The sequence below is a fragment of the Aedes albopictus genome, chromosome 3, assembly GCF_035046485.1.
Source record: "Aedes albopictus strain Foshan chromosome 3, AalbF5, whole genome shotgun sequence".
Lineage (NCBI taxonomy): Eukaryota > Metazoa > Arthropoda > Insecta > Diptera > Culicidae > Aedes > Aedes albopictus.
In genome coordinates this window covers 222,268,866-222,295,796 of record NC_085138.1, presented here as the reverse complement: position 1 = coordinate 222,295,796, position 26,931 = coordinate 222,268,866, and the positions used below count along the sequence as shown (strand labels likewise).

The 26,931-nt window shown below is 45.5% G+C and overlaps 1 protein-coding gene across 3 annotated transcripts; it reads right to left on the bottom strand.

Moving 5' to 3' along the window:
- Positions 1-26,931, bottom strand: LOC109424534 (transcription-associated protein 1). 3 transcript variants are annotated; one of them, XM_062859075.1, is made up of 17 exons: positions 26,627-26,931; positions 25,841-26,511; positions 25,362-25,528; positions 25,060-25,295; positions 24,616-24,991; positions 12,135-13,269; positions 10,451-11,840; positions 10,088-10,380; positions 9,259-9,833; positions 9,047-9,191; positions 6,529-7,696; positions 5,061-6,466; positions 3,348-4,943; positions 2,126-3,269; positions 1,838-2,063; positions 907-1,549; positions 1-728 (listed from the first exon to the last, which is right to left on the bottom strand). In XM_062859075.1, the coding sequence occupies exons 2-17, from the start codon at positions 26,504-26,506 to the stop codon at positions 144-146; spliced, it is 11,751 nt and encodes a 3,916-aa protein (XP_062715059.1). In that variant the 5' UTR covers positions 26,507-26,511; positions 26,627-26,931; the 3' UTR covers positions 1-143. The 3 variants fall into 3 exon arrangements, with proteins under 3 accessions (XP_062715059.1, XP_062715060.1, XP_062715061.1); XM_062859076.1 differs by having other exon boundaries at positions 26,632-26,931; XM_062859077.1 differs by having other exon boundaries at positions 26,642-26,931.

Below are 26,931 nucleotides of genomic sequence, written 5' to 3'. Positions count from 1 at the left end.
TTAATGTTTTTTTGTTGATTTATATCCGGTAATCAATACATACTTGATTAGATTTTAAGAACATTCACTCGACTTCTTATGAAGAGTAAAATGATTAAAATTATCAGCCGATGAAATGAATGAATGAATTTAAAACTACTTACTTAAAGCCAAGGATGCCACGTAGGGTCCATTCGGCATAGATTATCCGCATTGCTGGCCACTTGCACAAGTGTGCTCATCTTCTTCACCTCAGTGTTGTCGAATCGAGCCAAACAGTTCAACCGAGCCATGATGTTGTTGACTGCTTTGTTCACGGTGCTGATGACTGTCTCAGAATCGATTTCCACCGCTGGGTTTTCCTGTGAGAGGTCCGTGTTCTGGTCGATAACCTTTTCGTCCAGAATACGTTTCTTCTGCACTGCGATGATCTCATCGCGCAGGATGGCACGCAGAATGGTGGGAAGCTTGAAATTCGGTTGCACCAGACAACGCGCCGTGGCTATGGTGGAAGCCGTTAGCGGACCAGTTACTCCAATGGTCGAGAGGAATTCTACAATGTTCGGAGTTAACCGGAATGGCACAGGACGGCTATCGTCCAACAGACCGGTGCTGTCATCAACATCAAATTTGAAGTAGGACACATTCATGAGACCGGAGTCCTGATGAAGGTACATCATATCCGCGTTCAGGCGAGTTAGGAACAAGCAATACTCCATCAGGCACGAAAGCGATAGCTGAAGAGTAAACTGGAACATTGAGAAAAAAAAACACCATTAGCACGCTCATTCAACATTTACAGAAATAAAGCTTCTCAAAATGTTTCCAGTGTTAAAAATTAAATTGCTACATAAATGTAGTGAGGCTTTTAAGCTCTAGCACATCAGATCAATTATTATGCCTAATCGAAAACCATCAATAACATACCATTTTCCTGAACTGCCAGTAGTCCGTTGCTGAACGGAAGTTCCGCACAGCCCAGTCCTTGAGCATCGTTTTGGGGATCATAGTTGTTTGCACCTCCCGCAAAATGTCCCGCAGGACCGTATGACTTGTCTGTGATCCACGAGCCTGCACCTTCGCCAAACGTTCGTAGTACCTAGCAATTGGAGCATCATGTTCAATATTCAGCTTGGAGCAGCCATTTTTATAGATGTCAAGCAGCGAGATACTGGACGGGTTGTCTTCAACCAGACGCATCTGGGGCGATACCGCTACTACTCGTGGCACCGTGATATGCAGGAATCGTCGCGAGGTTTCCTTCTGTTTGGCCAGGTAGTTGTTCAACATACGCAGCAATTGCAGGACTCGTTCCTCTCGGCGGGCATCGCCCAGGCCGGTGTCGTTTACTACCAGATACGGGTAGATCTTACCGTTGGTTCCACGAATGTACAACCGCCGGGCAGCTGTGTTATGCTTCTGGACGATGTCCACTCTTGGCATGAATCGCGCTATCCGAATGTGATAGTGAGAATGTTTGGGCAACAGAAGTTCTCCAGGCAGTTCGACTTCCGCTGTCTTTTGACTAAAGTTGGACAAGAAACGACACTTCTCTTCAATAAGGAAGGATCTGGAAAAGTAAAGAAGTAGTTTTTGTTTAGTTTAGTTTATTGTGGCGCAATATTAACGAAAATGAAATACCGTGACATCACCTAATTCCATTCATTTTTTTTCGGTTCCTAATTCTGTTCATCTCATTTGTTTTGCATGATGTGACCGGAATTAGGAACCGAAAAAAGTAATTGGAGTAAGTGATGTCACGGTATACAATAAATAAATGTATGTAATGGCGTGAAATGTACAACGTATGCTGTTTTCAAAACTGAACTGATAAGAATAGAAATTTAACAGCACTTACTTGGGCAGTTGTTTGGTTTTGTTCTCCAGAATCTTGATCCAAATTTTAAGCTTGTTTATCAGATTGTGCAACTTGGTTGCGCCCGGTTGGGAGAAGTCGAAATCGCTAGTGAACTGGCCCTTCATTTTCTGAAACACCGGGTCCTGAACTGTAGCCTGGGCCCTTCTGGCCAGTGACTCCGACGCAGCCGACGAGAAGTTTGACGATACGGAGCTGGAGATGTTTTCTGTGAATGATGGATTGCATTAAACTTTGATCATAATATAAAAGTGAGAAGTAATAACATACCGATTCCTATGCCAAAGGTGGACACCAGCTTCTTCACGAAATTTAGAGTATGCTGAGTGATTGTTGCCTCATTCACCGAACAACGGTTCTCGAAAGCAATTGCATAGCACTTGGTCAAGCCTTGACGCAGTTGGCGTAGAACCTCCTCGTACCAGTTTTCGCGGAACCAAACCATTTGGTCGACGATTCCTTCCAGAGAGCTCAGTACTGTCGGATGAATGTCACGCTGTAGATGCATAATTTTGGAGCACCTCCACATGGGTGGTGTGGCCCGGATTGGTGTTGTAGTAGATTGCAGATTACCACCTCCAGCTGCCTGTTGGTTTTCTGCTCCTGGTTGAGCCTGACCTGGTTGACCTGGAGCTGCAGGTTGCTGTTGAGGCTGCTGTTGTTGTTGTTGTGTGCCGGATCCTCCTGGTTGGGTAGAAATGGTAACCTGGCCACCTCCCGTGGAAGCTCCAGCTTCAGTCTTATTGGCGGCCATTTTTTGAGCAGCGGCAGATGCCTGTTCGACACTTTTGTATCGCTCTCTTTGTTCTATTTTTAGAGTAAGATAAAGTGTTCGAATCGGGAAATAAACTGCTTGTGGGAACATCCGTCCCACTTGACTAAGCAAGTTGAGAATAACGGTTCCTTCATATTGTACCAGACAGCAAAGCAGCTGAGGAATCCACGGTACCCATTGGATCGGTGGCACACCAACCGCGTACTTGTCCAGCGCTTCCAGAAGTGATTTGTCTTCGTCGTAGGACAACAGCCACAAAACCTTGGCTAAATATTTTCGAGACTTGCTTTCATTCTGATTCCTACAGGCATGCAGGAAACACGTCATGGCCGCTACGCCCAAATTGATCTGACGCGGATCTCTGGTGAAAATATGCTCTAAATAGTCTCCCCATAGGGCCCATGCCTTGATAAGCGTATCATGTAGCTGAGTGGCAGCACTGAATGCTTTGTTGGCTTCTTCGGAGCGACCGGTCTGAGCCAGCAGTAACCCTTTAAGGGCGTAGAATTCAGCTGTCATTTCTTTGGAGAAGTAATCCAAATTGGTGGGCTCAATTACCTCCAAGGCTTCAGATAATTCTGATCGACTATTGTTGACAGCGGCCATCTGTAAGCAGCATTTCACTTGCTGGCGGATTTTCTGGAAAAAAGATGAATAATCAATTAGGTTCCGAAGGTTTCATAAAAAAATACAGAGCTAATGAAATGTTCAACATACCTGGAAGCAATCGACAACCGGCACCGACGGGATCGTGTAAATCCTATATAACGAGTCCTGACACACTCCCGTTAGATTCTGTTTCCGGGCAATCTTTCCGAAATGGATGATGGTCTGCGCCGAAGCATGGGCCCCCAGCATACACGGAGAAGTGTTGTCGCCCTGTTGCTCCAGGTGGGATGTGATGATTTGATAGTGATGCTGCCGCCAGGTGAAGATATCACTCCAGTGAGATAAATCATCAGCTATGACCGGCAATCGATTGCGCCACGTTTTTACGATCGCTTTCATATCGTGCAGCGAGGAGCTTCGGTTTTGCAGCAAGCCCTGGTGAATTTGGCTGGCTTCCTGTAGTTCCATGATCTGCTGGGAAGCTTGCAATATGGGAAGATGAATGTGGGAAACAATGGGTGGTAACCGGCGCCACTCGCGCATACAGTAAGCGGACGCCACCTCCACGTATCGCTCTACGGATGGATGTTGCTCTTCTTGGTTCAGGATTGTTAAATAGCCCCGGTAGAGATTGAACTTGTAACCAACTTGTTTGGGGTAGGTTTGTTCCACTTTGGAGAGAGCTTGTTTCATCAATGTCCAGTCCGGAACACGCCAAGCACTGTCCATAATGAGGAAAGAGTTCTTATCTTTGTTCAGCTGTCCGTAGTCCATCAGTATGTCCCATTGATTCAGTTCCTTGGCACATCGAATCCAATGGTTTTCCCAGAGTAGTAACTCGCTGTTCATATCTAGAGGAGTAACACCGTTGTTGAGATCCTGCTTGAATCGGGTCATTGCCGAGTCGTAGATGCTTTGAGCCTCTTCGAAAAATCCCATCTGCTCGTGGGCAATTGCCAAATTCGTTTCCTGATATTTGGCATACTTCTGCCACAGTCCAGCCCACAAATCCTCTTCATGCAGTGAAGAATACATTTGAGACAACGGATCCATGACATATGACCCATCACGACAATTTTCCTCATCGAACTCCGCATACTCCGAAATGCTTTCCTTTCTGTTTGGCCACTCCAAGGCCATCTCTTCCAGCATCAACGTCATACGATGCCACAGGTTGTGCGCCTTGCCCAAGTATGCCATCAAATTTGGCGGAATGTATACCGGAGGATCGCAATGGGATAAAGCCTCCACGAATGTGTGAAGTGCGCTGGGATGACAGTCTTTCTGTATAATGTGTGTCCCGGAAGACAGGAATGGCACTATTTCGCGATCCAAAGATTGCTGCTGGCCATGATCTAATATGGACCACAGCCTTGGGAACACATCGAGCCATACCCGCTCTGCCAGATGGGTATCCATATGACAGAGCTGTGCAGTTGCCACCAACAATTGTTCCGTGCGTACCTTGCGGCTTGCTTCCAAGAACTCGGCCTGACGACTGATGAGCTTAGCCAACGCAGCTTGGCGATTGGCTACCGGACGTTCACTTTCTTCGTGTCGCGAAATGTTCGAGTCTACGCTCATGTCCATATCGAAAGCGTCTTCCTTATCTTCGATGGGATCAAACGTTTCCGTAGGATCATTTTGCAAGGATGTGTAGATTACAAAGTTTTTCTTTTCATCTGATTCGGCCAAATTGATTACCTACAGGAGATAAGAGAACACCGTTTAGAACACAATTCAGATCAGCGGTCACAATGAGAGACAAATAAATCATAAGTGGGGAATGATTAAGTTTTGTAGAAACGAATTCAGACTTACCGAAGAAATACTTGGCAACAAGTGATTCTCGTTGCTGTTTTGAATCTGCGTTGTGGTATTGGCCGTCAAAATCAACAACTCGATGCACTGCTTGATCCAATAGTGCTGCCCAATGGAGTCCCAAGCGTGCGAGCAAATAATGTACAGCAAACGATCATGCAGTCGGCGTCGCATCGAGCCGTCGAACACCTCGAAGAACTTGGCTCGTATTTTCGGTTGACTGCACCGTAGACCCGCCAGGAACGCAGCTTCCAACTTGGAAGTAAGCTCAGTGATTTTAAGTTGTTCGTCACGATAGATATAATTGACCAACTCCAAGAACTGTCCGTTAAGCTCCTGATCATCCGCAAAACGTTTCTCCACGTACTGCATTAGCTTGACCAGTAGAATCGACTTTTCACGAAGAGTTGGCGCTTGCGATACCGTTACTGGAGAATTTTTGTTCTTCATCCACTCCTCGATCATTTTTACAATTGCTTTAATCACTTTCACATCGTTGCTTTTCTCGATCAGTCCCACAAGTACTCCGCCGATGAAGGTCTTTCTCATTTCAACGTTCATCACGACGACCCGATTCTTGACAAGATCCAGAGAAACGACGAGGAGTTCCAGTGCGATCGAGCCGGCATTTGTTGCCGCTTCACCGTTTCCGTTTTGATTGTTGGCGATTCCACCCAGGTGATCTTTCGTGAGTCGATTGAGCAGCCTCATGAATGGAGTTATGAGGCGATCGATATAGCTTTGATTATTGGTGCAAGCTGCTTTCAGAGTCATTAATGTACCGAACAGTGTAGATGGATTAGCTTGGGGATTCTTCTCGAACGCTGCTAATCCTTCGTAGATCATTTTGCTGATAGTTGCGTAAAGAGTTTCTAGCTCATCGTGCTTATGATGCGAGTCTGTAGGGAAAATTGCCATGAGACGAGTCAACAGTCCGTGCATCAGTTTAATGATCCGAGTGTTTGTACAGGTTACACATGCTGAAAGACCTCGCTGGAGAGGCCGGAACGTCGTTAAAATTTGTTCTTTTTTCAATACAGTCAGTAGGAAAGTCAACAACTCCAAAGCAGTGCAAATGTTTCCAATATTCGGCTGTTGTCCCTCGATGCTGGTGAAAACCTTGTCCAACCATGTCAGTTTGAGATCAAAAGGTTGTTGCCAAAGTTCCGGCTTGATTGCCAGCTTAAGGAGATTGACACATCGTCTAGAGAGACTTTCTCCGGGGGACATCGCACCGGGAGTGGTGGAGACATCATTTAGCTGGCATGCCATGCGGAACAGGAAGTTTAGTACTGCATCGCAATGCGCTCGATCGATTGGTCGTCCGGAGCCTTCCACCTTTGGGGCTACCCCAGGAGTTGTGGTACCTGTCGATGTACTTGGAGACGGTTGAGGATTTGTATCACCTATGGAAGAGGGTATCACAATAAGGTTAAATTAACTATACAATGCTTAGACGTGTACTCACCAGTCGCTAACTTCTTGCGAGCTTCCTCATCCTGAGCCGTTCGCTTTACTGCCCCACTGGGTTGCTGTTTGGCGTCCGTCTGTAGTTTGCTTTCTTCCTCTTCGACTGCACTGCTACCGCCATCTGTTTCTTCCTTTATACGTTGTAGCTCCCACTTGATGATGACTTCCGCCAGTTCAACGGACAGTTTACGATAGTCTATGGTTGCATTGACAGTGAAACCCAACCGATGCATTGAGTTGATGATCTGCTGCACTAGATGATGCCGGACCGGATAATAAACTTTGAAGTGGCGGACCAGCAACTGCAGTATGTGAAATAATTGCTGCATCGAGTGGCCCTCTTCGACGATGATTTTCTTTGTCCAGTGCGTCAGCATAGTGTTACCATCCTCCATGCGCAACGGCATGGCAGGTGTGAGAACTTCTAGAGCTTGTTTCACAACGGTTCTCGCTTCAACTGCATGAGCTTTAAGTAGTGAATGGAACACCTGCAGAACTATTCTCTTGTGGATGGCCAACCTAGCAATAATGTGACTGAGTAGCAAATGACCATGATACCTAGCAGCCGGATCTACGCAATTCTTCGGCAGTAGACAAGGCCAAGCAAAAGTCATCAATCGCCGCAGCTTATTACCCTCCCGTTTATTATTAGCATCTCCATCGTGGATGTGCGGAGAAGCTCGTTCTACCAGCAAGCATGCAAACTGCAGCAAGGCGATCCTCACTGCGTCTTCGTTCGCGAAAGGCTTCTCTGGATCAATGACCTTGTTGATGAACACCGATACGATGTTGTTCTCGTCTTCCAAGTACGGCGCCGGTGGAGCTCCCACTAGCTTGTTGCCTTCACCTTTCTCGAAACTCACAGCAAAGCTTGGAATTATCACCATGGTCAGAATCTTCGCTTTCAGATCCTGCGAAACATCCGGACTGCCGAAGCACTCGACAAAGTGGAAGAACGCTGTTCTCTTCCAATCAACGGTATAGCTTTGGCATACGGTGTTCTGCAGGAAATCCCGGAAGAACTGGAAATCCGGTATGAATCGTAAACACAGAGCTCGCAACAGTTGGAACAGCAGTGGAATTTCATTGGTGTTGTGCGAGAAGTACTCCATCAAAATCTTCGCCACCAGATGCCACATGTCGCAGACTACGGATGACTGACAGGTCTGAAACAAAACATGTTGAGAATTAGCTAAATTAATACAACATAGCAGCGCATTAATGTTATTAATGAACGGTTTCTTATATATCAATTATTTGTATCTCTAATAACTGACTAACACAATTCTTCGCCGATAGATGTTTGATGTCTACCTATGTCACGATTTGAAGTCTGAACGGGTCAATGGATTTGTACTATTCTATGACTGTTGCACTCGGTCAGGACTTCGTCGTTTTTTTTATGAAAATATAATTTGACAAAGTTACCGGAAAAGGAAAGAAAACGGGAAAATGTAACATGACACCGGAGGAAGTCTCCATGAAATCAATTATCAAAAACACGTAGTAGTAAGAATAACAGCAACCGAATTTATTTTGAACCCCCAGATAATATTTTGTCATCTGTCACCTAAAAAGAATAAGTTTGTGGAAAGTAATCACGCCGGCGACTTCATCGACGGCCGATCGACAACGGTTTAGATCTTCACCGTACGGCAAATTCTGCAGAAATGCCGTTCACACCAAGTCCCAACGCATCATATTACCAGTTCAATGACTTCAAGGTGACATACGACAATATCAACCACCCAAAGCTATGGAAAATCATGAACGAGGACGAGTACGGCTTTCCTAAAAAGCTGACCAGACTGATAAAAGCGACGATGGGTGATGATCAAAAGGGCGTAACGGTTTCGGGTGAACTATCTAGTTCGTTCGGATCTCGCCGGTAATTGCGATATTACCTAGTGATTGACTCTCCTCATGCATATTCTTCAAACGTGGTTGTGGAAGGTGCAACGCAACCGTCTGTGCTCAACAGCTGGGATAAGATTTTTATGAAATCTGGCCAATTTGAGTAGTTCACGGACAACATATAGTATTGTCAGAAAGTTCGGAACGATGGCAGAGTTGTACACCTGCCTGAAACGCGAAGCAGCAAAGATTGGACTAATGATGAATGCGACAAGCACATGCTGATAGGTGGAACCGAACACGACAGGATTTTTCTAGGAAGTAATGTCACGAATCGTGACTCACGATAGATGGGGATACCTTCGAAGTAATAAGGTTTCATTAGAAATTATTGTTTTTACAAATAAGCCAATAGCCGCTCACGGTCATGAAACTCATGGATGTTCATTGTTAGTCACGTAATGTATGTATGATTTTAGAAGTCACCCTATGAACCTACAAAACTAGTTTTGTTCCGTCCTGTGAAACGGGTTATATTACTGAGGATTTTGCGGTCTCCAAGAGGAATGAGATCTAACTATCCAACAAACATGCCCTCTATGGTTTCCTCGTTTGCCTTATGATAATACAAAGAGGTACGTAGAACTGCAATTGAAACTCACCTTGTATAAATCATTCTTCCATATGGTCTTCAATGCTGCGATGATATCAGTCTGAGTTGAGATCCAGGGGCTGTCGAATTCTATCAACGTATGGATGATGAGAACAGCTTGTCTCTGGGCTTCATAACGATCTTCAAACGGTTTTCTGAGGAATAAGAAAATACAAATAGATTATATACACATGCAAATAGAAGAATATTTGTGATTCTCACCCCTGAGCAATAGCAACGCTTCCTTCCGAATTGATCAATATCAGCTGGATCAGCCGAGGACCCTTCTCCTGGATGGCATTTCGGAATGGCAAACCATCTTTGTGCTTCAGCAGATAGATCATGAATCGATTCCACTGGGCATCCTTGACATTGACATCGCTCAACAGCAGCTCCATAGATTCCTTGGGGAATTTAAGCAAAAACTTGACCAAGGGCGGGCGATAAGGCGAGCATGGTTCAATCATTAGGCTCTTCTCGGTTTGGAGAATCAGTTTACAGAGGCTGTCAATGAACTTGGCGGACGCGGCTGGAATTTGATGGAATATGCCAATTATGGTGACTATCTTTTGCTCCGTTTCGCCTGTTTTCGATGCGGCCAGGAAGTTCGATCCCTTGTTGGCAGCGATGGAGCTTTCCAGTAGTTTTTTCACGATTTGAAGCAGCGAATCGCAAAGTTTTTCGTTGAACATTGACGGGAACAGCTGCGTCAGGTACGAGAGACGTTTCGCTCCATTTAGGGTGAGATTCCGATGATCACCCAATTGCATCAGCAAGGGACGAATGCCGGCATGGATCTGAAAGAGGTAGTGGAATGCAAAAAAAAAACATCGTTTGTTATTTCTGAACGAGCTAAACTTTATAGCTATCAATCAATAGGAATTTGCGACTTCACAATTGGCGGAAGACGCGCTTTATTTGTTCCGCGAAGAGTGAGGTGACAGATAGACTGGGGGTCGTGAGTGCCTTGGTTGGGAAACGATGGTTTACCACTTCCAGCATTTGTCTTGATTATTTACTTCAGCGATGAAAGTTGTAGGTAAGTACTCACCGTTTCTTTATCAACGGTGCATCCTTGCAAGAAGTTCTGCATACACTCGAAGGCCGCTTCCTGCAATTCAACGTTGTTCTTCTCGAGGGCCTTGAACAAAATGGAGAAGATTTTTTCACGACAGCCGTTCGGGATGTAGTGACAGGCCGCCAACGCACGAAGAGCGCTTTTTCTCAGGGGAATCAGATTCGTAACGGTTTTGTAGCAATCCAGCTTGTTCAGGGTTGTATCCTCCGCATCGGAGAGTGTCAACACTTCGTGGTAGAACACCTTGTGCGTTAGGATTGTGAGATCTGTAACGAAAGGAAGAAATGCATTTGAAGATTGACAATGGAAGTATGTAGGTAGCATTGTGATACCCACCAATAGTAAACAAACGCGGTTCCAGGGTCGTACAGAACGTATTGCCGTCCATCAGCCCAATCTGAGCACTAGCCGGCTGATGCCGAAGGAGATGTTTCTTCGGAGGTATCATATCAACCAGTACCTCACGATGTGGATTCATCACCTCGGTGACTGTTTTACTCTGCAACTCGGCAATCAGTCTTAGTGAAGCCATGGCCGTTTCTCGAACCAGGGTGTGCGGGCTCGTTACTTGTCGTACCAGCTCATGAATGACATCGTACATGGCTTTCTTCTGGGTTGAGATCAGTTCTTCGTTCTTGCAATCCCGGTCCAACGGAGTCATGCAAATTTTGAGCATCTTTTCAAGATAATTCTTGGCCATGTCGATCGCTCCACTAGACACCTCTCCGGTCAGATCCATAATTATGAACATAAAGGCCTTGAGGAATATAAACAAATGCTGATACAGCCATCTCATTGCCATATTTTGATAGAGGAACTTGAGGGCAATGCAGCCACCCATTTTGGAGTACCATGGTCGTTCATAACACAGAGCGGCCATTTTTTCGGCGAGGTACTGCATCATAGGTAGACGGCAAGCTCTTTCCTTCGATCCCATAATGTTAGTTGCCGTTTCCAGAATTAGAACCATGGCCAAGTTTCCAGGTTTACACAGTTCCTTTTCTTCGTGTCCCATGATGGCGGCCAAAGCATCGATCAGCACTAACGGATCGAGACCGCTGTTCATCTGATGGTGCTTATGCGGGAAGGGACCGGCCTGCTGGGCTATGGCTACCATGGTGTAGTGCCGCACTACTGCTACCATCGTAGGAAGTACAGAACCCCGCAGTTCCTTAGTCGCTGCTGCTACAAACATTCCCGTGAGCGCCGTTTGATGAGTAAGTCGAGCTTGTTTGTCTTGGAGAGTATAATGACTTCCAGTTGCTACCACATTATTGTCCGTAAAGCTCGGATGCATGAACAGCTTCTGTAGCGTGTGTTTGTCGTCATCCAGGCAAATGGAAGCGGCAAGATAGCATCGGATCACTTCCCAGCTCTGGCGCCAATAGAACGGATCGGTTGTACTCGTTTTCAACGCATTGAACGCCGTCTCGATCACCTTGTCCACTGGGAAGTCGATTGGTTTGCGATGTTCCTGGAAATAGGCCACGACAGCCGGTTGAATAGCATCGCTTTCCTGGTACATCAGCTGTTGTGGTTCAATCATCATCTTCCGATTGCCTCCACCGAATTTGCCCAGCACACGGAAGGCAACTACCGCGGCACTGTCCTGATTACGAAGCGTTCGCCATAGTGCTTGCATCAAATCGGCTCGCACTGGTTGGATGTGATCATACAGGAAATCCGGTTGCAGGTTGTCCACACACAACTCTAATGTTCGCAGGCCCTGAAAAGATTAAAATATAATTTTATTGCATTGTTTCGTGCATTACGGGGAGAATTGGCTAAGTCCTAATTTATATTGTTTTGATTGATTTCAACGCAGCAGCGGGTGTTCAAAATTCCAAAATTGATTCGATGCATTTTGGCGATTTCGATAAGGTTATAACTGTTTAGATTACTTTTCAACCCAGAAAGATCGAAAGTTTTCGTCAAAACCAATTAAAAAATGATAAAATTTGAAGCATGACTAATAACACTATCTGTTGTACGGTGTTATTCAAACAAATAATCATCTTACCTGACTAACAAGCGTGTGCGATCCGTTCAGCGCCGACACAAGTGGATCCATCAGCATTGGCAAGTACGGCAGCAGGGAAGACAACCGCACCGGCACCGTTAGACAAAGCTCCACAAACAGGTCCTTCATGTGCTGCTTGTGAAAACCACTCTGAAGCCGATTGAGCCCTTCCAACAGATTCGGCAACAGGGGTAAAAATTCCTGATACAGCAGATCGTGTGATCCTCCGCCGATCGAGCGGAACAATGCCCTCAGTAGCAGGAAATAGTTGTACGGCTCCTTGGCCGTCATGGCCAGTTCCATCGAACGGTTTACTATGTTATGCAGATGGGGTCTCAGCATGTGTTCATTTTCCGCTGCGAATAGACTCACACTGCCAAATACAAGCTTGAACAGTCTCAGATAGAGATTGGATCGTTCGATATTGGATCCCATCTCTTCCATACGTTCCAAGAGATACTCAACCAGGACAGTAGCAAACAGTGGGGACGTTTTTGGATTTGCCAGGAACGAATTGGCAATGACCTGGAGAGCAGAGTTTTTGTACAACCGATCCACCATGAAGTCAATTGTGGAGGCGAAGATTTCTTGGAAATTCTGCGAATCCATCGTAAGAAACACTCCACTGAAGTGTTCCAGCACTTCTTTCTCCTCCTTCGATCGAGGCATCTGGAGAGCTTGCTTCTGTTGTGGTAACGCCTGCGGCATACCCATGGCTGGAACGTTTATCGTGTAGATATCGAGCGCCTCCAGGGCCCAGTGGAAGAGATCAATGAAAATTAAAATTTCATTTGGATTAAACAGTTTGGAAGCCGGCATGCTGTGGTCGTTGGGATTGACTTTGGCCGCCGGGCAGCCCCAGGTTATTGTTTTAACGCCACAAACGAGAGTCTTCACCAAACTGCGGTACTCGGTTACGTTGAGATTGTTAGGCTGCGGGAAGCCAATGCTGGTTAGTTTGAAGGAGTTTTCCGAAAGATCCATGCCAAGGAAGTCCTTGGGAAGGTTGCCGTCTTGAACTGCCGGTGTTTGCGGGGTGTGTTGTGGTGTGGCTCCCGGTGCCGGTGTACTTTGAGTGGTTGAAGGCGTTCCAGGCGTGGTAGTGGGTGTGGTGCTTTCCGGTTTGAAGGATTTCCTAGCAATCAAATTAAAAAATATATATATATCAAGGCTGCGGGTGAGGTTTTTAAACTGACGTAGTGCTAATGAACCCAGAATGCATAAAATTCAATAAAGCTTGTATTGACATACGAATTCAAAGAGCTCACAAATCAACCCCTACGTTTAATGTGGTATTATGTTCAACAAATTTACCTGGAAAATCCCTGAAGGATTCCTGAAGTAAATCCCTGGATATATTGCGGGAGTTATTCCAGAAAATGTTTCTGGAAGAATCTCTGGAGAAATTCTCATGGGACATTGGGGGAACCCTGAGGATATTAATGAAAATAAAAAAATCCAATAGGACTCCCGTGAGAAATATTCAATATTCATTTAAAAATTCCAAAAAAACCTCTGGAGGAATTTCTGCAATCTTAGGAAATCTAGAGGAATCCTGGAGGAATCCTGGGAAGCACCTATAGAAAAATTCTTGATAATCAAATACAAAATAATGAAAGTAATCCTTGAAGGCACTCTGAAAGAACTCTGGGAGGAACTCTAGTATGAATCTTGGAGAAAACGCCGAGAGGAATCCCAGGAGCCATCTCTGGAAGAACTCCAAGGGGATCCTAGAAAAAAAAATCCAGAAAATAATCTAGAAACAATTCATGAAGGTAATTTCAAAAGGAATCTCTGAACGTGTTTTTATCTGTATTACGAGGAGGAATGCAAAATACTCCTCAAGAAAGTCCTGCTACATATAGCAATCTAAGAATGATTAATTTGACGAATCCTTGAAAAAATCGGGATAGAATACCGGGAATAATACTTCAAAGGATGCAAGAAGAAATATCTTTAAAGCAATCTCAGAATTAATATTTTGAAAAATCCCACGATGAATTTTAGGGACTACTACGAAAGGCCGAATCACGAAAGGCCGAATCACAAAAGGCCGAATCACAAAAGGCCGAAAGCACGAAAGGCCGAAGGTAACAAAAGGCCGAAGCACAAAAGGCCGAAGGTAACGAAAGGCCGAATGTAACGAAAGGCCGAATGTAACGAAAGGCCGAATGTAACGAAAGGCCGAAAGTAACGAAAGGCCGAATTACAAAAGTAGCCATTTTATTACAAAACCCTTTCCTTTCCATTACTTTTACCATATAACAAGAAAAAACATTTAAGTAAATACATATTGTCCAACATAAATTCATTATACTCAAATCTTTTTGGAAGTTTGAACTGTTGTCTACAAATGTGACATGTATAGTGATAATTATACATAACATGGCATAATAAGTGTTAGGAACAACGTATCCCCTTAAGCGTTCATCCACGTATGGTGGGCATAGAGCTTCACTGTAAGCAAATAAAACATACCTACACGGACACCACATGCAATAGAGCCCGTATCATTGTTCGTCCACATCCAATACACCATTCGTTACTAGATACTACAGTAGGAAACACATGAATATTGTGAAGAATTTGTTCGTAGATTTTGTTATAGATCGTAAAACGTAAGAATTGGTTGCTACTTATGCCTATAATTTGTTACTACTTAATATAAATTTGTCCTTAATCTAGGTTTCCTAAAGCTAATTGAATCCTAAAGTAAATTTGTTGCTAAAGTGTACATTTGGTGGAGATTAATTGTAAGTAACATTATACTACTGTCAAAAAACGTGCAATTAAAACATGACAATATATTTCAGCTTCGAGCTAACTATCGAGAAAAATCGAGTTTGCTTCGGAGAATCCGAACGTTTAGCAACAAATTCTCGAAGAATTATATTAAAATCATGTCGCGGAGGTCCGACATTCGCCAGACAAGATCTCAGGCGAGAGCTTTGCGGGAACAGCAAGCTAACCTCCAAGTCAGCGTCGAACAAACGGCCCATTCATCCGCAGACAATTACAACGTGGCTGCAGCCACTGTGCGAGCAGATGCTTTCGACTGCGGTGGATGTGATCGGCTGAACAATGTCGAACCTATGATAGTGTGCCGAGATTGTCAACGCTATTATCATTTTTCGTGTGCCAATGTGACTGCCGAAACGGTTCATGGGAGACCGTTTGTGTGTTTTTCTTGTGCCCGACCACCGTTTCTCCCCCCAGCGCGATCAATGTCCGGTCGTTTGAGTTCGTCCAGTGCACGACAAGCTCGTATAGCCCGTGAGCTACAGCGGCTGGAGGAGGAGAGGCAATTGGAGGAAGAAATCCAACGGGAACAGATCGAACAGGAGAAATCGCTGGCAGAAAGGTCTAGGAGGGAAAAGCTTGAGCGACAGCGGCAGTTCATTGCGCGAAAGTATGACCTGCTGAGCCAAGCGGACGCCGAGGAAGATGATGGGAGCAATTCTGGCAGCGACAATCGGAATAGCAGGGTTGAAAGCTGGGTAAGAGCGCAAGGCGCAGCAGTGGCCGGTCCTTCCGAGGTCGTAGTAAATGTTACGGATTCCATTCAGCGACCGTCTGATTCATCCGCCGGTAACATTCCCGCCGTAAACTTGCAATCAACCTCGCTGACCCAGAAGAAAGCAACTGGTGCAAATACCAATCATGCGCCGAGCCTAGCGGACCAGCTAGCTGCGGCCATCGATGTCGAGACCACTGGCAGCATAACGATCGGAGACACGGTCGACGATGAGGAAGAAGGCGCAGTCGGTATCGACGGGACGTTGTCTCGACGCAGCGCTTACCACCCGATTTCACCGGTGAACACTCGGATGTACGACCAAGTTTTGGAGGAGCCAAACCCAGTCAAACCGACAACTGGGGCAGTGCCGAAGGTAGTACGCAGCACAACGTTATTTGAGAGGTGGCGGTCAGAAACCGCAAGCCTACGAAAGTGTACGGAACTGGAGTCGGAGCATAAGAAGGAGAACGATCTTCGACGGAAGCGCGAATTGGAGCTCACCAACCAACTGAAGCAGATGGAGATCCAGCGGCGAGATGAACAGCAAATCCGACGAGCGATGGAAGAAGAACTTCAGCAGCGGGAGCGTGACCAAGCGCTGGTAGAAGAACGGAAGCAACGGGAGTTGGCCGCAGTTCAGGACGAGTTGCATCGACTGCGGGAAATCGAGCAGCAGTTTCTGAAGGAAAGGGAACCACCAACCAGTGGACGTATTGGTGATCCGGAACCCCATCCGGTCGGACGTCGTTCTGGAGATCATCACCAACCAACAGCGACGATCAACGAGCAGCCACCGTTGCGCCACTCCGTGAACGTAGGTAACGCCCCCACAGCCCATTGTACCATCATGCCACCGGTGAGTAACCACAACTTTATTCCAAATCATTTGCACAATGTGCCAATAAATACTAGCCCCTCGTATTCGTACCACTCTTTCAATCAAAACTACCCCCCATCGCCCATTTACACGCCTATCGGCGGTCGTAGCAACTACAATGTGCCAGAAAGTCCACTATCTCTACCCCCCCATGTTGCGTATGGTCAACAAGGTCGTCCGTTTCTAAATTCGTTTGTTGTGAATGCACCAATACCGAGCAACGAGTTCCAACCGATGGAACAGGGTCCGTCGTCGCAGCAGCTGGCTACCAGACAAGTAGTATCGAAGGAGTTGCCGGTATTCACTGGAGATCCGGTGGATTGGCCACTCTTCTGCAGCAGCTATCATCATTCCACTCAGGCGTGTGGATACTCCAATTCGGAGAATCTTCTCCGTTTGCAAAGAAGCCTCAAGGGTAAAGCCAGGGAAGCGGTTAGCAGCTTTCTTCTACACCCGTCCACAGTACCGCAAGTGATTTCTACGCTGCAAACGTTGTTTGGAAGACCTGAACACATCATTCACAATATGATTTCCAAGGTCCGCGAGATTCCTGCACCAAGGGCGGACCGACTAGAAACGCTCGTGAATTTCGGTCTTGCGGTACAGAATCTGTGCGGGCACCTCAAGGCTATCGGACTGGAGCAGCACTTGTCTAATCCCATGCTGTTGCAAGAAATGGTTGACAAGTTACCGGCTAACGTCAAACTTAGCTGGGCTCTTCACCAGGAGCAGATACCAGCGGTGAACCTCAGTGAGTTCGGCAAATACATGGGAAAAATCGTATCCGCCACCAGCAGTGTGACATGCTACAGTGCATTCTCGCAGAAGCCATCCAAGGACGGACGGATCAAAGAGAAGGCATACGTGAACGCACACTCATCATCGATCGAAGGCGAAGGAAGCAACGGCGAAAACACGTTCACCGATTGGAGAGCTTCGTCAAAATCTACGAGACCGGTGGACAAGCAGGTGTCTACCAGCAAGGCGTGTCCAGCTTGTGGGGCTAAAACTCACCAAGCAGCAGGATGTCCGTCCTTCAAGAAACTTTCCGTAGACGATCGGTGGAAAATAGTGAAGGAAAACCAGCTGTGCCGTCGTTGTCTAACACCACACACACGATGGCCTTGCAAGGGAGAAGTATGCGGGATCGGCGGCTGCCAGAAGAAACATAATCGTCTGCTGCATTCCAACAACCCACCGGCGGAAGGACTTCAAAACCCGGCGAGCGCAACGGTTACGGTTCACCGGTCAATCAACACATCAACGTTGTTCCGAGTTCTACCAGTAACTCTTTTCGGAAAGAACGGTCAGGTGAACACATTAGCGTTTCTAGATGACGGTTCGTCTATCACGATGATTGAGCAATCGTTAGTTGATGAACTTGGCGCGGATGGGCCAGCGGAATCCTTGTGCATCCAATGGACAGGAGGCGTAAAGAAGCAGATCGCAGATACAAATCGAGTACAGCTCCAAATATCAGCAGTGGGTAACAGCCAACGTTTTAAACTTAACGAAGTGTACACTGTGAAAAACCTGGGACTACCGGAGCAGTCGTTAGATTTCAGCGAGATGTCAGCGCGGTTCAAGCACTTGGGTGGCTTGCCTGTTACGAGTTTTGACGCCGCCGTGCCAGGCCTGCTGATAGGTTTATCAAACACACACTTGTTGGCTACGCTGAAACTGCGGGAAGGCCGACCGCAGGAGCCGATTGCGGCGAAAACCCGAATCGGCTGGTCTATCTACGGATGTCAACGTGATAAAGTTGACGTTATGCACCACCGACAGATGCACATCTGTGTTAAGCCAACGAATGAAGATTTGCATGATTACGTGCAGAGTTTCTTTTCCGTAGAAAGCCTTGGCGTGGCGTTGGTACCCCAAGTCGAGGGAGTGGACGAGCAGCGAGCCCGCAGAATTCTGGAAGAAACTACGGAGCGAACGAGTAGCGGCAGATTCCAGACAGGACTCCTATGGAAGCACGATGGATTGGAATTTCCGGACAGTCGGCCGTTAGCAGAAAAGCGACTAAGATGTTTGGAGAGACGACTGTCGAAGGACCCTGCACTCTACACGAACGTCCGCCAACAAATGTCGGTCTACCAGGAGAAGGGCTACGCCCACAAGGCAACCGTCGAAGAGCTCCGCCGTCTTGATCCAAGTCGAACATGGTACCTTCCCCTTGGTATAGTCCTCAATCCCAGGAAACCAGGTAAAGTAAGGGTAATCTGGGACGCCGCGGCAAAGGTCCAAGGTGTTTCATTAAACTCCATGCTGTTAAAGGGTCCGGACCAATTGACCTCGCTTCTTTCCGTGCTTTTCCAATATCGTGAACGAGAGGTGGCCATTTCTGGAGACATTGAAGAAATGTTTCACCAGCTCCTCATTCGAGAGGAAGACCGGTGCGCGCTACTGTTTCTGTGGAGAGATTCCCCGGAAATGCCAATCGAAGTCATGGTGATGAATGTTGCAGTCTTCGGTGCGTCATGTTCTCCAGCTCAATCTCTTTTTGTGATGAATTTGAACGCTACGGAACACGAAACAGAACATCCACGGGCAGCGGCAGCAATCAAACACCGGCACTATGTGGACGACTATCTGGACAGCGTTGATACCGAGGAGGAGGCTGTCGAATTAGCTTTGGAGGTAGCGAAAGTCCACTCGAAGGCCGGATTCAATATCAGAAATTGGCTGTCGAACAAGAAAGTAGTGCTGGACCAGATAGGTGGAGTGAACCCCGGATCCGTTAAGTCTTTCGCTGCAGACAAGGAAACGGGCACAGAACGACTACTTGGGATGATTTGGAGACCAGAGGAAGACGTGTTTTCGTTTTCATTAAGCTTTCGCGAAGATTTGCAACAGCTAGTGGCAGGAGAAGTAGTTCCGACCAAAAGGGACATGCTAAGAGTTACGATGAGCATCTATGATCCTCTGGGTCTCGTGGCAGCCTTCGTTATCCATGGGAAGGTACTTGTCCAGGACGTCTGGAGGACCAAAATCGATTGGGACGAGAAGGTTCCCTGGGAAATTTTCTTACGCTGGAAACAGTGGCTTGCTGTACTCCGCACGATGAATACAGTTAAAGTTCCTCGCTGTTATTTCCCAGGATACAGCACCGATTGCTACAACTCCCTAGACTTGCACGTCTTCGTTGATGCTAGCGAGGAAGCTTACGCAGCAGTAGCGTATTTTCGCGTCATCGACAACGGTTGTGTTCGGTGTTCCTTAGTATCTTCGAAGACAAAAGTAGCTCCACTTCATCCTCTTTCCATCCCACGCCTTGAACTGTCCGCTGCAGTAATTGGCGCACGTTTACGGAAGACGATTGAAGAGAAACATTCTCTGAAAATACGTCGCACAGTTTTCTGGAGCGATTCGTCAACGGTTATCGCTTGGATTAGGTCCGATGCGCGTCGCTATCGACAGTTCGTAGCATTTCGGGTCAACGAAATACTCAGTCTATCGTCGGTTCAAGAGTGGCGCTGGGTGCCCACCAAACTGAACGTGGCCGATGAAGCCACAAAGTGGGGTAAAGGCCCTTCCTTTGATCCGGATAGCCGATGGTACCACGGGCCGGATTTCCTGTACGACAACGAACTGGAATGGCCGAAAGACTGTCGATCCGATACCAACACTACAGTGGAAGAACTTCGGCCAGCCTATGTCTGCAAACATCTTGTCATCGAACCAGTGGTGATGTTAGACCGTTTCTCTCGCTGGGAGCGACTACTGCGAAGTATGGCGTACGTTGTGCGATTCATCGACAACAGTATGTTGAAGCACAGAAAGCAACCTCTACATCTAGGTGCACTGACTAGGGATGAACTCCAGAAGGCGGAAAGGTGCTTGTGGAGAATGGCACAGTGCGACGGGTTTCCGGATGAAGTAGCGGTGTTCAAACACAATCTCCAGTCATCTCAACGGCGGAATCTAGAACGAAACAGCCCACTAATCAAACTCACGCCAGCGATAGACGACTTCAACGTGCTACGAATGGATGGCCGCATTCAGGAAGCTGACTTCGTTGATTATGACGCCAGAAATCCAATCATCTTGCCAAGAGGACATCGTGTGACTGATCTGCTTCTGGACTGGTACCACCGAAGGTTCCAACACGCAAACGACGAAACGGTGGTGAACGAGGTCAGGCAGCGTTTCTACATACCAAAACTGAGAGTACAGGTCCGTCTGACGAGGAAGCAGTGTAAATGGTGTAAAGTTTATAAAGCGGTCCCAGCTGTGCCTAGAATGGGACCTCTTCCAAAAGCTAGACTGATGCCATTCTGTCGGCCATTTACCATGGTCGGAATCGACTATTTTGGACCTTATTCCATACGATCACCGACAGGAAGAAGCACGCTCAAGCGATGGGTGGTGTTATTCACCTGCCTGACTGTAAGAGCAGTTCATGTTGAGATTGCAGCCAACCTATCGACGGACTCCTGCAAGAAAGCGATTCGCCGGTTCATCGGGCGCAGAGGTGCCCCACGTGAGATCTACACGGACAATGGTACCAATTTTGTCGGTGCGAGCAGAGAGTTGGCGGCAGAAATACGGGCGATCAATGAGGAGATCGGCAGCACTTTCACTGACACCCAGACACAATGGCAGTTTATCCCACCGTCGGCACCGCACATGGGGGGATGCTGGGAGAGGATGGTACGGTCGGTCAAAGCCGCTTTAGGAGCCGTTCCAACCGTACGAGTCCTAGATGAAGAGTCGTTTGCCACTGTACTCGTCGAAGCGGAGTCTATGGTCAATTCTAGACCTCTGACCTTCATCCCGCTAGAAACAGCTGATCACGAGTCATTGACACCAAACCACTTCCTTCTCCTCAGCTCTACTGGTGTACGACAACCAATCAAGAACCCCGTGGACGAAAAAGCTGCAATCCGCAGTAGCTGGAACTTGATCCAAAACACCCTGGACGAATTTTGGCGGCGATGGGTTGATGAATATCTTCCGACCATAACGAGAAGAACGAAATGGTTCGATGACGTCAAACCTATACAAGAGGGTGCGCTAGTAGTTGTGGTCGATGGGAATGTTAGGAACCGGTGGCAAAGGGGGCGAGTGGTACGAACATATCCAGGTAGAGATGGTATAGTACGAAGGGCAGATGTGCAAACATCCTGTGGCATCCTGCGACGTCCAGTCGTTAAACTGGCTGTGCTTGATGTGGATGCGGTGTGTGACACCGAAGCTACAGTTCTGGTGACACGAGGGGGGGAATGTTAGGAACAACGTATCCCCTTAAGCGTTCATCCACGTATGGTGGGCATAGAGCTTCACTGTAAGCAAATAAAACATACCTACACGGACACCACATGCAATAGAGCCCGTATCATTGTTCGTCCACATCCAATACACCATTCGTTACTAGATACTACAGTAGGAAACACATGAATATTGTGAAGAATTTGTTCGTAGATTTTGTTATAGATCGTAAAACGTAAGAATTGGTTGCTACTTATGCCTATAATTTGTTACTACTTAATATAAATTTGTCCTTAATCTAGGTTTCCTAAAGCTAATTGAATCCTAAAGTAAATTTGTTGCTAAAGTGTACATTTGTGTGGAGATTAATTGTAAGTAACATTATACTACTGCAGCGGTTTTCAGATCGTGCACCGCGGTGCACTTGGTGCACCGCAAAGCTTTGCTAAGTGCACCGCGTGTCTTCCAAATATGTATGTTGCCTTCATGATTATTGTCTGTTTCGTAATTAAACCACTCAAAATATATCTTTTTTCACACAGAATAGAAGACCTGGTTTAACCATCATAAAACCAAAATAAAATGATTTAGATTGAATCTTATTCCTAAGTATCTCTCAAAAGATTTTTTTAAACTAGAAATTCTTGCTTGTTTACTGGATCTTTAATGAAAGACACAAACTTTTTGTTTTAATAAATTACACACTTAATTTTGAATACCGTGTTCGGTAAATTTTTGACGAAAATAGAACAGCTGAATACAGCAATCATCGATTGTTTACCTTTTGCACTCGTTTTTGACAGTTAGTGTACTGATCCTCAGTAAAATCGATTATTGAAGCTACCGAAATAGTTCTGCTGTTCTATTTTCGTCAAAAAAATACCGAACAAGCAATTCTGGATTGAGTGTGTAACAAAACTTCAAATAAATTCAGAACATGGCGGTGAAGCTGTTGGAAAGTTTGTCATAATAAGTACCACGACAAAACCACAGTTGAAGAGATCTTTGGCTATCTTAAAAAACCACGAGGAAAATCTACAATGAATCTCATCGGAAACCAACAATAGTTTTTAAGGTTTGAGGTAGGTACAAATTTCCCAAATGGAGGAGAACATGCCTGTGGAGCCGACCTACTGATACCTGAAGGTTGAAAGAACGAAGCAAAAACGCGAGGATCTATGTATCAATTCGCAAGGAATTTACCAATGTAATCTCAGAGAACATGCTTATTATTTTCAATGGAAATTTTATCAAATATTCTTATAAGTTTGTCATGAATACTGAGGGTGATCTTTCAAAAATCTTTTCAGTTCTTATCAATATCTCCAGGAATTATAAACAATAGTCTTAGGAGATATGTAACAAATCTGTTATGTAAAGAAGCAGGTCTTTATTGAGTCTCTCACCAGGAGTTCTCCAAAAAATGTTCATTGTTTTGGAAAGAATTTCACCAGGGATATGTTGAGGATCTCGCTTAGAATTCTCAAAGATTTTGAATGAAATTTTGAAAATAAAACACTTAGGTGAATGAAAAAGGAAAAACACCAGCAAAAAAGTAAAGGTCGACAAGTAATGAAGAAATTCAATCAAGTCATAGTTTTTTGACACATAAACAGTGAAGAGAATAGTCAGACAAAAGAGGCACAAAACAAGCAACAAAGAAGGCGCGACGATTACTCTTTATTCCAACTGGTAACAGATAATGACATGATCTCGAAATTTTTTGTTGCAGATAAAACGGAAGCTGAATTTGTTGCGTACTTTTCAACTCGTGAATAAACAATTATTTCTAACCCAAAATCGAAACTTTTTGATGATACATCTTCAGAAGCGTTGCAGTGTTTACCGACTCGAAGTCACCGCTCGAAAATCACAACGTAAGGCTTTAAAATCTCTAAACTCGTGGTGCACGATCTTTGTCCTATCTGTTCAAGTTGGGACAAACCTATGTCACATTGGGTAGAATGTCGCAACAAATTCAGGTTGCGACATTGTCGTTATTGTTGCGCGATGGTTGAATTTTGATTCACTGCACATAAAGAAATTTTTTAAATATTTTGGACATTTCAGAAGAGTGCACCGCGCAACGATTAATTTCTAAAAAGTGCACCGCGAAGCAAAAGGTCTGAAAAACCCTGTACTACTGTCAAAAAACGTGCAATTAAAACATGACAATATATTTCAGCTTCGAGCTAACTATCGAGAAAAATCGAGTTTGCTTCGGAGAATCCGAACGTTTAGCAACAATAAGCTTATAACAGCAGCACATAAATGATAGAAAGGCGAAATAGCTGGCCGAACAACTGCGTTTGCTATATATATACATAGGGAAACGCTTGCTGTCCGAACTCGCTAACGCTCGTCGCATTCACATTTATGTACATTTTACGTTGGAGTGGGGGGTTATTTTTTAACTATTCAATTTGAAGTTATAACATACATACATTCTTTTAATTAATAGAGTATTTGACTAAACGGAAACCGAGTGAATATGCGTTTTCCGTAATTCGGCCTTTCGTTACGTTCGGCCTTTTGTTACATTCGGCCTTTCGTTACCTTCGGCCTTTCGTTACCTTCGGCCTTTCGTTACGTTCGGCCTTTTGTTACATTCGGCCTTTCGTTACCTTCGGCCTTTCGTTACCTTCGGCCTTTTGTTACATTCGGCCTTTTGTGCTTTCGGCCTTTTGTGGTAGTTATAATGGTTTCGGCCTTTTGTGATTCGGCCTTTCGTGATTCGGCTTTTTGTGTTAATCCCGAATTTTAAAGTTTCGCTAGTGTCAAATATGTCAAAATCTATCACACCATTAAGGTCAATTTTGCATCCAGTACATGGAACGGAATTGTTTTTAACCTTTATCACAGGTTTAACTTACCATTTTTGCATTATCTGCGGCAATTGAAGTTTCGAAATGGTGTGGAACTTCTGTGTGAACACCTTTAGCATGGTAATCAGCAGCTCCCGGCTTGCCACCGGTTCCACATCGCTCTTGAGGCGAATGCATTCAACCAGATTGAGCAACAACTTGCACGACATTGTTTGGATGCTCGTCGGCAACGATTCGTCGTGGACGTTTTTGGCAAACAAATAAACCGCTTTCGATAGGGCCGGTAGGCTGAGGTGTTGCCGGACATGGTGCACCAAATCGGCTAGAGTGGAGTATGCTAGCGGACGGAGGGATTCGTGGGTAGTCCAACCCTTGCCCAACAGGATCTCCTCATCGAAAAGCTTGTCAATGGATGACACAAAATCTGAAAAAAAAAAACATAAGAAACAATTGAGTGTTTGTATCGACACAAACTGCTATTAACGCCCGTACGGTTTCGAAGGTCTGTTGCTAGAATGTGTCTGGTTGCTACCAGCAACTCCTTCCGCAAGTGAGCCACTTCTTTCGGGCAACTTTCCAGTAAATTCAGCATGCCTTTGACCATCGTTGGAGCATGTGTCAGAATAACATCTTGGAACAGTCTGATAATGTAGGCAGAAAAAGCTAACGTTTTAATTTGGGCACCCATGAAATCCACATAAATCTCCTTGTTGAACGCGGGGGAACTCCTATGGGAAACAAAGCAAAACATTAGAGTGTCGATGTTTAAAAAAAAATACCTAGACCAATCATACTTGTGAATCGGAGATGGTTGAAGGGTGATGGTGGTCATGATCAGTGGAACGAAGTCGACGACTTCTTGGTGAACGTTGGTTTTGTAAATCTGGTACATCAACACCACAATTATCGGAAGCTCTTGCAATACTTTCAACGAGTTGATTCCTTTCGGGATGAGGTTATACTGAAAAAATGAGTGAAGATTTTGCATTTAGAGTATAGATAGTAGAGTAAACATAGATCCGCGGACTTCGATTACTTCAGAAACGGGATTTTTGTTCCAAACGATCATCAGTCTCTTCACGAAAACGGGTATCGTGCTAACAGGAGCGAGAACTTTCCTCACGGTTATGTTCCAGTAATAGTGATTTTGATCATGGATTTGGAAACTGGCTTTCGTCGAGGGACTAAAGTTTTAAATACAAGACTTTTCGCTTATTTTAAGCTACTGGACAGATCCAAACCTATTTAAACAAAGATATTTTTCTTTTCTTACCGTAACCGTGGAGAGCTTCCCATCGGCAGTCTTTTTCTCCACCTGAATCGAGGTCATGGTGAACGTTTCCGGAAGCAAACTCTCAAAGTTGACCTCCTTCAGATCCTTCACCCGTATCGGTTGCTTAGGCTCGAACATTGTGGCAAGATGCTTCGGTAGATCAGAGTAGATTGTTTTGACGTACGACAGGAAATCCTGAATCTCAGGATGGAAAGTGGGTCGGTATTGTTTGTGGATGTCGATGATGATCCGCAGGCAAACGAGTACATTTTCCTCGTTGTCGGTTTGGAGCAGTTTGATGGTCAGTGCGATAATTTGCTTCACATGAGGCCGAATATGCTCCGACGTTGGCAATCGATGAATCATCTCCAGAATAATCTTGCGAACCTGTTGCAAGTTCAACTCCGAAATAAACTGCGGTTCGCCTTCTTGGAGAATTTTCAGAAATATTCTCAGCGAATGGCTCAAGAAATCCGGATAGGAACTGCATTGTGTGATGAGTTCAAAGTGCTCACTTAACTCCTGGGCGGCCTTTAGTTTAATTTCATCCTTTGCCGTAGGTTCGGCCAGCATGTTTACAAAACTCCTAAAGTGGTTCATCTGTACCGAATCAATCACCTGTTGAGGCTGCGGCGACGACGTACTCTGCGCATACAACGAAGCCATGATTGCTGTAAAAATACCAAAATAAACGCGTAAACAAACGCACACACTCGCATCGGCCAAACAAAAACAAAAGTCACGTGCAGTTTGTTTGGTCCGATCAGCTGTTGTTTGACAACAAACCTCACCGACACGGACCGCTCTGGCTGTAGTGGTGCGTTTGGATGTGTTGGTAAATCGGACGGCTGTCAAAACTCAAACGCCAAACACCGCGTGCGTCACCATTTGCAAATTCGGATTTTTCACTTTTTAACAACTAAATCCATAATTCCGCGTACAAACTCCACTTTATCTCACTGCAACAGCATTCACTGCACTAAAAGACAGTAGTTTCACTGGGGAATTCGAACAATTTTACGCGAAATTCACCGATTATCAACAACGCTACACAAGAATCGACCGACGCGAGCTGAAGTTGGAAAAATTTT